Source organism: Chionomys nivalis, chromosome 3 (genome assembly GCF_950005125.1).
Source record: "Chionomys nivalis chromosome 3, mChiNiv1.1, whole genome shotgun sequence".
Classification (NCBI taxonomy): Eukaryota; Metazoa; Chordata; class Mammalia; order Rodentia; family Cricetidae; genus Chionomys; species Chionomys nivalis.
The window spans coordinates 58,721,869-58,734,321 of record NC_080088.1 but is presented as its reverse complement, the minus strand read 5'-3'; the positions used below and the strand labels follow the sequence as shown (position 1 = coordinate 58,734,321).

Below are 12,453 nucleotides of genomic sequence, written 5' to 3'. Positions count from 1 at the left end.
AAATCTCAAGGTCCAAATCAGGAGCAGAAGGAGAGAGAGCACGAGCAAGGAACTCAGGACTGTGAGGGGTGCACCCACACACTGAGACAATGGGGATGTTCTATCGGGAACTCACCAAGGCCAGCTGGCCTAGGTCTGAAAAAGCATGGGATAAAACCGGACTCGCTGAACATAGCGGACAATGAGGACTACTTAGAACTCAAGAACAATGGCACTGGGTTTTGATCCTACTGCACATACTGGCTTTGTGGGAGCCTAGGCAGTTTGGATGCTGACCTTACTAGACCTGGATGGAGGTGGGTGGTCCTTGGACTTCCCACAGGGCAGGGAACTCTGATTGCTCTTAGGGCTCATAAGGGAGGGGGACTTGATTGGGGGAGGGGGAGGGAAATGGGAGGTGGTGGTTAGGAGGAGGCAGAAATCTTTAATAAATAAATAAATTAAAAAAAGAAAAACAAAAAGCAAACAACAACAAAACACCACTGTGTTTTTACATAATATAAAACTCAGAGTTGGGGCAATTGCTGACACCCACGAGCATGTAACTTACCTTCATCTTTTAAGATGCGCTGAACTGTGACACTCTGCCCTTGAGGGCCTGTGGCCGTGTTTGTCTTCAAGTTCACTGTGAAGTCCTGATTATTAATTTTGACAACAGTGCTCGTGTGCTTTGCCTGCCGTGCGTTCTCCAACTGCATGTTAGTTATTTTGTCAAAACAGTGTGTGACATTGTTGACAATATATCGCCATTCCACGAATGTGAGGACATAGTCTGCCTGGCTTTCCTTCTCTTTAGCCAATCGGATGCTTTTGATCAGGTTTTCAATCACATCTCTAGCTCCCATCACATCTCTGCTGATTCCTGCAACTTTAATCAAAGGTGTCTTCTGGTCCAGCTCAATGACGATGTTCAGCCTCTCCTGCAGCTCATTCAGCTTTTTGTACTCCTTCTCTCCAAAGTCTCTGACACACTCATCATCACTGCGATAGGTTAGCTGCTCCTGGGCGATCAGGTTCTGTATCCAGGAGATCGTGCGTTCCACACTGTCTTCATCTATGCCACATACCTGGAAAACTGTCTGTTCTATTTTCTTCTCCAAAAACAGGGTCTTCTGTTTGTGTGGAGTGTGCTTTGAAAAGCCAAAAAAGGCTAAAGAGAAAATGAAAATTAATTTTTCTTTTATTCCCTTCAGCATCAAGGTGAGGAATATGTATTTGATAAAAGCGAACAACTCACAGGTGATCTTAGACAGTAGAGACGGCTGGGGAGGAGCCGGGGAGCCTTCTCTGTCTTTCATGTTGTCATAAAAAACACTCAGGATGTGAGGCTGGAAGATAACAACTTTGACTTTCTTCACAGTCTGCACTGATGTTTTCTGGATAAATTCTTCAATGGCATCCATTATGGCTTTAGCAACTGCATCTGGGTCCTGTTGAGCACTTCCTTTAAACACACACACACAAAAGACAAGGTTAAGATTCACCTGCAAAAGGCTGCTACATAAACAAGGAATTCCAGATGTCACAGGAAAGAAAAGTGCCTAGTCCAACTTTAATCGATATATTTTTTTAACATGACATCATCATAGTTTTGACATCCTAGACACAGTGGGGAGGTGTTTCTATTCCATGCTGTCCAAAGGTCAACACTCCAGGACAAGCCCCTGAAGCCTGTTCTGATTTGCGACATTCACATCTGTCCTTTTCAGCTGGTCCTGACTCCCAGAGTCACTCCCCTTCCATTACAGAGTTCAGTTGACTTCCCCACTTGATATACTAGAGTTTTCAAAAGATAGTAAAAGGAGGAAAGAAAAAAAAGGTAAAATACCTTGAAACAACATGGTCCTTACAGAGACAATCTGAACCTCTAATAGATTTTATGCATGTGTTGAGATTCTCCCAGCTACTTCTGGGGTCCTGATTCAAACTAAGGTAATTCTAAGGCACCCAGAACTGTAAACTACTTGTTATAGTCTATAATTCTAGGCATATTAGTTACCCTGAGCCCCCAGGATGTCTTTCTTCCCCATACTCTGTACCATTTTAGCTCCCTAGCAGAATTCAAATCACCACTGAGTAGATCCACTCCTGTCTTCACCGTGTTCAGATCTTGTTTCTCAAGCCCTGGAACCTACTGCAAGGTAAGACTGTGGAATAGCCCAAAGTGAATGGCAGCTGCCAAAGTCACATGACAGGCAGTGTAAAAGTCTCCTGGGAAAGCTGGTTTGATAGACTGAGAGCCCATCTGGATTATCCCTGTTCATGGTGCCCACCACTGGGGCAGGAAATTACAGCAGATGCCTTTGACTAACCTTGTAGACAATTGGGGGACACAGTTCACTCCTCCTGCCTCTGTCCTTCCCATCATTGGGGACACAGGTGCACATAAATGTGCCCTGCTCATTTTCCTCTTTCTTAAAGATCCCACAGGCTTCGCTCTTTTCCTAGTGGATGGGGAACCTTGGAGTGAGGAAACTGTCTACTCCTAGGGAAGGTGTCCCTGTCATCACCAAGACCCAGTGAGGACCAAATCCACGGGGAAGTGGACACTTTGGGATGGAACCTTGACAGCCTGTGGCTACAGACCTGTGCCAATGGCTGGTAGGCAAATGGACGAGTAGTTTCGTTGTTCACATTCTTTCAAAACACAGGAAACTGATCTCTTCACATCATTCCCACCAACAACATGAATAATACTCTTGCATCTCAGTGATCCACCTTCAGTGACTATGTACTCACTGTTGTTCTGCTGAGCTGTGAAACATGAGCAGATTCAGAGTCAGACACTGACCTGCGCTTGGAGAAACCAAGATGTCTGATTATATGAGGAAACATTTTATGAATTAAGCTCATGAAATACTACATATCGTGAAATTTTGGGATTAATTTCTCTTAACTGTGAGATATCTTTCTACTTTTAACGTTTGTATGGAATTCTTTCATAAAATATATGATCTTAAGATAAATACAGGGCTCTCAAAACAAAACCAAAACAGATTAATACATTGTCCTCCCAGTGCAAGGCCCTTTCTGGTTTCCTCACTGCCTCCCACAGTCAATCTTCCCCTTCCAGTCCGGCTCCAAGAAGCAGCATCATTCCTTACCCAAGACAGAACATTTCATCTCCACACTCGGTCCTGCACCTTCCAAAATTGCTTTGGAAACTCCTACATGAGAAAATCAAGACGGTGACCTGACCAGAAAGATGCCTTTGTGGCTCAACACACCCCATCATAGAGCAGTAAGGACAGAGAAGAAAATTTCAAGAATGTTGCCAGTTGTAAGAAAGCCCATTGAATTAGGTTTATAGATATTAGTTAACAGGAACAAGCCAAAGTCAACAAACCATTTTGTCTGTAGAAACACTTCTTCATAGGATCTACCACACTGATTACTGCAGGAGACAGAATCCATCTCAGTACCTGATTTGAGATTAAATGTGTTTGATGTTGAATTGACAATCACATCTGCCACTTCTTTGGTGATGTCCCCCGTGGCCACTTGGAAGAGGATTGGGCCAATATTCATTTCATGTACTCCTAACGTAGGGCTGGAGAGACTCCCATAAAAACCTGTCCAGAGAAAAAATAAAAGATGGACCAAGTCATCAGAAGCAAGAATAGCTGAGGTTGCAGGCGGCTCATCACTGTATTGGCTGCCCTTTACTGTGGCCCTGCGTCTGGGCTGGGACAGAAGGATGACTTGAATTTAGGAGACTGGAGCCATCCTGGGCAACAGGGCAAAACCTCGCTTCAAAACAAAGCTCCAGTGAATCCCAAACAAGATGAACTCAGAAACAGAAAACCACGTGTCACAGTGAAGTTTTGGCTTGTATAGTCTCTTAAGGTGTCTCTTGGAAAAGCCGTGTCACATGATCCATTGGAGGTAGTAGTCTCATCAGTAATTTAAAAATTCCACTCTACAGCTTATATGACCTGGCCCACCTTTCCCTTTTGCCCAAGTCAGGCCAGTTTCTTTTATACTCACATGCATGGAATATCCTTTAATTTTCATTCAATATGTTCCACAGTTTGACTTATCAGAGAAATGATCACCATCATCCTTTCCCTGTCATTGAACAGTTACTTGGTAACAAGAAATCACTGGTCAACTTAAACACTTTACTGTACCTTGTATGTCACTTGGATTTCCATGACTCCTTTTGTCAAATTCATCTGAAAATGCCTGGAAACACAAACACAGTTTTAACCATTATACTTCCTATGCGATCAGTGAGTTTGCATCCTGGGAGCTTCTGATTCTGTATGCATACATGTAGTGATGTGTATCTCGTAAAGCCTTTGTGCCTGACTTTGAGGGACATGTTTCAGCAAAGCCTTTGTTGTGTTTGGGTTGATCGGTAGAGGCTCAGAAATTGTTTTGAGCCTGTTTTTTGGATTTTCGAGACAGGGTTTCCTCCATGTTGCTCTGGAGCCTGTCCTGGTATAGGGCCCACAGGTCTACCCCTCCTCCCAGGGTTCATGTTGAGGATAGCTTGCATGTTGAGGACATCTTGTTGCAGTTTCTGGCAAAACATCTTTTTCTTTCCTGTGCTCCCTCTGCCCACCCTGGTTTGCTCCTTCTTGAGCCTGGTAATTTCCCATCTGCTTAGGGGATTTCCATTGTGTAGCAGTTAAGTATAAATGATGGAGGAGGGTCATGTATCTATGTATTAATTTTATTGGTTAATAAAGAAACTGCCTTGGCCCATTTGATAGGCTGGCCCTTAGGTGGGTGGAGTAGACAGAACAGAATGCTGGGGGAAGGAAGCCGAGTCAGGCAGTTGCCATGATTCTCCCGCCAGGTTAAGATCTTACCAGTAAGCTACCACCTTGTGGTGGTACACAGATTATTAGAAATGGGTTAATCTAGATGTGAGAGCTAGCCAGTAAGAGGCTAGAGCTAATGGGCCAAGCAGTGCTTAAAAGAATACAGTTTCTGTGTAATTATTTTGGGTAAAGCTAGCCGGGTGGCGGGAAGTGGCCCCGCTGTTCCTCACTACATATAAATGGTTTTCTCTAAGCTTGAATAAATGGAATTCCCCATTTCCTCTTCATAAATGACCCACACCTCTTGTGTTCCTTAATCTCCAGCCCCTTGCAGACTCACGAACCATCCTGTAGTGCAGGCGCTACATCCTGGAACTAGCTCTTGTATACCATGCTGGCCTCAAACTCAAAGAAATCTGTCTGCCTATGCCTCCCAAATGCTGGGATTAAAGGTGTGTGCCACCAATGCCTGACAGTGTTTTGAGACTGTTTAAACCTTGAAGAAATGTTGTCTGTCTGGAGACTCTGTACTTGGAGCTCTGTGTTAGCTTGCAGCTGTACCGAACTTGGTCTGAAGACATTCCTGGAAACCTGGGGTTCTTACTTTTGATTGTGGCATTCCATTATATGTGGGCTATCTATTCTCAAGGGCAGCAAAAGCAAGATGAATTCCATAGCTGGAACATTTCCTAGCCCTATTAACCTTGTATATGTTTGAATAAAGTAACTAGAGTGAGCTAGTGTAAGCTAGGTGTCAGTCTCTTCCAAGAAGGTTGAACCCCTCTGTTCCTTTGGAAAATGGAGGCTTAGCATTTTGTTGGGTTTCTCTCTCTACTGCAGCACCAGTGGCCGGCATCAAAAACTACACATGCACATGATTGGAAAATAATAACCCCTTTAACAGTAGTATTTAATTTACTTCTATATTTTAAAGTTAAAAAATAGACATATTGATGAGAGGAGGTGGCACACAGCTTTAAGCCCAGTAATTGGGAGGCTGAGTCAGGTAGATCTCTATATTTGAGGTCAGCGTATTAGTTCCAGGACAGTCATGGCTATGCAGAGGAATACTTTCTCAAAAAACAAAATGAAAGACAAAATATACATACACCTTTTACAAATGTGTCCTATAAAATACAGATGTGAACAAAGTTGTAAATCCTATTACTAGAGCGATGTTTATAACAAAAACCAGACAGTTAAAATCCAATGGAGGGATAATTCTACACTTTCACATGTTCAGACCTTCGGCTCCTGCTCTTCAGTCTCTGTCTGAGTCTCCGCTCACAAGCAGCTCTTTCTGTAATTGTAATTCATGATGTCGGAAGTCCTTCTGTATACGTGTTGCTTTTATTTGCTAATGAATAAAGCTTTTTGGCCAATGACTTAGCAGAGTAAATTCAGACAGGAAATCCAAACAGATATATATATAGAGAGAGAGAGCAGGTAGAGTCAAGGAGATGCCATGTAGCTGCCCAAGAAGCAAGAAGTAGCAAACCATGAACTTTGTGATAAAATATGAATAATAGAAATGGATTAATTTAAGATGTAAGAGTTAGTTAATAAGAAGCCTAAGCTGTTGGCCAAACAGTGTTGTAATTAATATAGTTTCTGTGTGATTATTTGAGTCTGGGAGTTTGGGACACAAAACAGCAGTCTCCTTTTACAAATTCAACCGTATGTCTCATTAAATTTTGAGAGTTTGTCATGTTTGGAGGGAAAATAATAGCATTTATATGTGTTAAAGGTGTCAGGGGAGACCAATCCTTTTTAAAGGTCTGCAGATTATTCTACGTATTAAGGAAAATGAGGTGAGTGGTGCACACCTTTAATCACAGCACTCCAGAGGCAAAGGCAGTAGGATCTATGAGTTTGAGGTCAGCCTGGTCTACAGAGTGAGTTCCAGGATAGCCAGGGATATATAGAAAATCCCTGTCTCAAGAGAGAAAGAGAGAGGGGGAGAGAGAGAGAGAGAGAGAGAGAGAGAGAGAGAGAGAGAGAGAACAAGAACGAGAGAGTGCCACATTTCACAAATATAGATTGTGAGACCCAAGTCTATGAGACACGATTCATCCCTAATCATGCAGACGTTGAAGACATTCATATCACCCAAAAATCTCAGCACCTCCACCTCCTGTTCATGTTTGTACAGAAATCTAAACTTCCAAAGTAGTTATGACTTCTACAAGGGAGAACATGTGCTAAAGAAATGCCCACATCACCTTACACCATGATGTCACAGGGAATTTATTTAAAACTCTTAACAGCCAGGGAAGTGCATACATACAATCTCAGTATTCTGGAGGCTGATGCAGGAGGATTACCATGAGTGTGAACAGTCTGGACTACTAAACAGATCCTTTCTAAAAAAAAAAAAGCCTAAATATGGGGTGGTGGTGGCAAACGCCTTTAATCCTTTAATTCCAGCACTTGGGAGGCAGAGGCAGGCAGATCTCTGAGTTCAAGGCCAGCCTGGTCTATGAGAGCTAGTTCCAGGTAGTTAGGACTGTTACACAAAGAAACCCTGTATTGAAAAACAAAACCATACAAACAAACATAACGAACCTCATTTTCTCATTGTGCTTGCACAGTCCAAACTGAAGGAGTCAGGAGCTTTGGCTGCCTGGTTAGAATGTAGGTTCCCTGTGCTGGCTTCCATGAATTTATACGAAGTGTCTAGATCTGGATAACAATGACATAGGACCCAAAAATTCCAACAGCCCCATCCATGGGCTTCTGTGGGCTATCACCTTTACAGTGACATTGTGGAAACTGTTCAAACACTAAGGTCATGTATCTACTGGATTACAAAGACATGGAGAACAGAAATCAGGCCTTAGAGTCAGACCACATTGCTGTAGCTGATGTGACACACTGTGACTGAGGATGATTCTAGTATTTCTGGTCCAAGTGTCCTAAGTCACATGGGGATGTGTTCAAGCCACATCCTTCACTCATGATTAATTACATTTCCAGAAATGGTGGCTGGATCACCTGCATCCCATCCCGGAATTTTCAGATTCATAATGCCATAAATGTGCCTGGATATTATGTATTAACAATTCTATGTCCATAGGAGAGGCAATCCCATAGACTGATAAAAAACAATGGGTATTACAGTGTGTGAGCCTTACTTACCTGACTCTATAATGGGTATTACAATGTGTGAGCCTTATTTATCTGACTCTATAATGGGTATTACAATGTGTGAGCCTTACTTAGCTGACTCTATAATGGGTATTACAATGTGTTAGCCTTATTTATCTGACTCTATAATGGGTATTACAATGTGTGAGCCTTACTTATTTGATTCTGATCCAGACATAAGGATGGAGAGATGGAGAGGCATTCATGAGACAGCTGTAACCTCACACATTAACTCTATCATTGACCACATGAGGGAATGACTGCATTTCAAGGTGTATTTTGTGGTTAGGTTATGTTCAAAATGAATTGGTGAACTGTTTAGAGACAGAATCTTTTTTTTTTTTTTTTAAATTTTCGAGACAGGGTTTCTCTGTAGCTTTTGGTTCCTTTCCTGGAACTAGCTCTTGTAGACCAGGCTGGCCTCGAACTCACAGAGATCTGCCTGCCTCTGCCTCCCGAGTGCTGGGATTAAAGGCGTGCGCCACCACCGCCTGGCTTTAGAGACAGAATCTTGTGTCAGCATTATATGTGAAAAATAGACCAAACTCCCGGCCACAGAGCAATAGCAGTTGAAACTAAATAACAGAGAGAAAGAACTTCATTAGGTTGGTTTATGGACTTTTGTGGGTGTTTGAAACTTTCCAGAAAAAGAATTGGTTTTTTTTTCTATATCTAATTTTTTTTTAAATTTGTCATGCTACATATAACCAGTCAGCACACTTTCCTGTACTGAAAACACATGAAACAAATCTCCTATTAGACCAAAAAGATGCAGAAGAACACAGGTCTCATACTGCAGTTGGCAAAGAGATCAGAAGCAAGCCAAATCTGTACCTGAATGTTTTCGTCGTCATTTGGGTGCAGCAGAAACTGAACTTCCTGTAAAGTTTTCAGTTGGTTCTTGCTACTAAATTTGAGCACTTCTGAAATTATCAATTTAGCAAATTCGGGTTTAGGAAACCCCAGATTTCCTGTTCCTATTGCTGGAAATCCAATTGATGGCAGAGACAGTGCCTCGGCAGTTCCTAGACAGTCTCTGATGATGTTTTTCATAATCTGAAAAGCACAGAACAGTTCCTTAAATGTCTTCTTTAGACATTTACTAAAAAGTAAGCACTCAGCAGCTTGTCCTGCGAGCACTGTCCACTCTATTGTGCTTTCAACAAAAGTCAGCAGCAGTGTGAGGGGGAAACTGTGGAGAAGAAATGAGAAGGAGAACGTGGACGCCTTACAAGAGCACAGACTCACTCCACCATAAGCAAAGAGGGAAAGCCACAGCCGTCCCAGTCTATCACTGTCTCCCAGCTTCAAGCCCTCACCTTACCTTTCCTCAATAAATGTAGTATATTCCCCCAACCCTTCCTGACCATCAGTAATTGCTGAGCACAATAACTAACTTACATGTCTAACTATGACCTATATGAACTATGACCTACAAGAATTCATCTACAACTGAAAAGAAATGGTCATGGCATGGGACCTGCCAGACTCATGATGTTGTCCCAGAAAAGAAGCAGACAGGGACTAGCTGTGGTGTGCTGTAGGGGAGTCCAGAGAGTTACCCTCTGTCCTGGAGAATGTAAAGCTGGGTCCTACCTTCAGTGACCATGCAGTGTCGTTGACTTTCCACTGTGGAACGACCACATGAAATACATGGTGGCAGTTCAGGTTACAGCCACTGGTTTGTAGAATTGTGCCTGCATTGACAGAGCCCCCTTGTCCTGCTTCATCCAGTTCCTTCTGGAGTTCTGGCCCGGCCTTTTCCAGTAAGGCCTTAGAAAGGGGTCCTTTATTGAGTGCAAGATCCGAGGGAATTGAGTTGACAACGACATCAGTCTTAAAGACAAAACCAAAGATTCCTTTCAAATTCTTAGTAAAGGCATTCATCAACCCTGACTACATTTGAGCCACTGAACTTGGCAAAGGAAGACAGCAGTTTCTTGTACATTTTGTGACTAATGTTCAGAGAAACAAAACTCATAAAAGTCATGGTGGAAACAGTTCAAGTGTCCATTGGCTGAGAAAAACAAATGTATCTTCATCTAATAGGATATTATGCAGCCACTAAGAGGGATGAATTACTGATACATGCTGCAGTGTGGGCAAACACTGAAAGAATACTCATCAGTGAAAGAAACTGGTCACGGAAGACACAAATATAATATTTCATTTATTTGAAACCTCAAGAACAGGTGAATCTATAGAGCCAGGTATGGTGGCACATGCCTTTAATCCCAGCACTCAGGAGGCAGAGGCAGGTGGATCTCTGTGAGTTCAAAGCCAGCCTGGTCCACATTGCAAGTTCCAGGACAATTAGAGCCGTGTACTAAGACCCGGTTTCCAAAAGAAAATTATACAAACAAACAACAACAGAGCAAATTAGAAGTTCTCTAGAGCTAGGAGGGTGGGATGATGGGTGGATAAATTAGGAATAACTACAAGGGAGCACAAATTTCTTTCTGGTGGGATTAGAGTGCACTACAGTTAGATTGCAGGAATGGTTGATTGTGGTTACACACACACACACACACACAAATAAACTCATGTTCACACTGCAAGAATTATCCCTACATGATTCCCAACTCAGAGAAGTTCCATGTTTATTTTTAGTGAATATACAGAAAACCACTGATGTGTCAACTTGACTGTGAACTGTGAGTTATATAACACTGTTTAAAGAAAAAAGCCATCGGGGCTGGAGAGATGGCTCAGTGGATAAGAGCACTGGTTGCTCTTCCTGAGGTTCTGAGTTCAATTCCCAGCAACCACATGTTGGCTCATAGCCATCCATAATGAGATCTGGTGCCAATTCTAGACACCAGGGACACATGCAGACAGAACATTGTATACATAATAAATAAATAAGTAAATAAATAAATAAATATTAAAAAAAAAAGAAAAAAGAAAAAAGCCATCAATATTCAACTGTTAAAATGATGTTTAGCTTTGCTCAGCTTAGCCTCTGGGAAGATGCTGCAGCAGCATGTGCAGGTGAAAAGGTCCAACTGTGGGGCTGGGGCGATGGTTCTGTGGGTAAGAGCACTGACTGCTCTTCCAGAAGACCTGGATTCAATTCCCAGAACCCACATAGCAGCTCACAACCTTCTGTAACTCCAGTTCCAGGGGCTCTGACTCTCTCATATAGACCTACATGCAGGAAAAACCACAATGCACATAAACTAAATATAAATACTTTTTTTTTAAGTTTTAGTTGTATCACTGCCAGTCACATCACACCAAGAATTGTTCTTGGTGGATTCTTAGAGATACTTTCTCTTGAAAGCAATTCAAAGCAAGACAGGGTTGCAGCATCTAGTTCATGTCATCGATTATCATAGACAGCGCATCCATCCACCTGTTTGCCATTAAAGGTAATAGGGACAGGTGACACCCAGTGGTAATAATTTAGAACTTATATCTTTGTCTTTAAACAAAGCTTTGAAAAATTGGTTAAAATATTACTGTAGAGGTTGGAAAGCTGGCTCAGCAGTTAAGAGCATTTGCTCTTCTTCTAGAGGACCCAGGTTCAGTTCCCAGCATCCACTCATGTGGCTCACAACCACCTGGATTGGAGTTCATCTCCAAAGGATCTGACATTGCCTTCTGGCCTCTGGGCATCCGCACACATATGACATTCACTCACCTGGTCACAAACACATACACATAAATTAAAAAAAATAACAGAAGTAAATCTTTTTTTTTTTGTGGCTGGAGAGACAGCCGTGGATACTGGGAACCGAACTTTTATATTTTTGGTTATGAGCCTAGCCTTTAACAGCTGAGCTATCTCTCCAGCCCCAGAAATAAATCTTTAACAAATTTTCTCTATATTATGATGTTTGTTTCCTTTGTGTTGTCTTAATAGTTTCTCTCTCTCTCTCTCTCCCTCTCTCTCTCTCTAAATAAAAAACAAGGTCTTATATAGTTCAGGCTTGCCTCAAATTCACTTTGTATCCAAAAATAACCTTGAATTAGAATTTCTGATCCTCCTCGCTCCATCTCCCTAGTTCTGCTTTTAAAGACTTGTGGCTCCACACCGTGTTTATGCAGTGCTAAGGGACTGAACCCAGGACTTCATGCTTGATAGGCAAAGCTCTTTCAACTGAGCCTCAGCCAAGCGTTTATCTTAAAAGCAGAACAGCAACAACAAAATGCTCAGAGCAGTCTGAATGACAGAAAGGGCAGATTCCCAACTCTCAGCCCCAACCCTCCTGAAGCAAACAGAAGGGTGAGCCAGACATTCCCAGGAGGACACAGCTACAACCATGCAGAGCGACATGCAGCTACTGGTCAGGAAGAAGGTACCAGCCTGCCCGGCTTCAAATAGTTCCAATGAGTAGAGCCTGTGTTGTAAAGGGCATTAAATACTTTTCAGGAAGAAGGGAGGAAAACAGGTCTCATTATGTAGCCCTGTATGGGCTGGAATTCTATGTAGACCAGGCTTGCCTCGAACTCACAGAAATTTGCCTGCCTCTGTCTCACAAGTGTTGTAATTAAAGGCAGAGAGGGTAAGAGCAGTGGCTGCTCATGCCTATAT

At 42.4% G+C, this 12,453-nt stretch overlaps 1 protein-coding gene across 1 annotated transcript in view; it reads right to left on the bottom strand.

Annotated features, from left to right (window-relative positions):
* Parp14 (poly(ADP-ribose) polymerase family member 14) overlaps positions 1–12,453 on the bottom strand; it is a 33,718-nt gene that overhangs the window by 5,258 nt on the left and 16,007 nt on the right. The window contains exons 7-14 of the mRNA XM_057764533.1: positions 9,513–9,752; positions 8,751–8,972; positions 4,131–4,185; positions 3,423–3,572; positions 3,105–3,167; positions 2,587–2,754; positions 1,238–1,444; positions 551–1,150 (exon numbers count right to left, since the gene is read on the bottom strand). Coding sequence (XP_057620516.1) covers positions 551–1,150; positions 1,238–1,444; positions 2,587–2,754; positions 3,105–3,167; positions 3,423–3,572; positions 4,131–4,185; positions 8,751–8,972; positions 9,513–9,752 — 1,705 coding nt within the window. The remainder of the gene's footprint in view (positions 1–550; positions 1,151–1,237; positions 1,445–2,586; positions 2,755–3,104; positions 3,168–3,422; positions 3,573–4,130; positions 4,186–8,750; positions 8,973–9,512; positions 9,753–12,453) is intronic.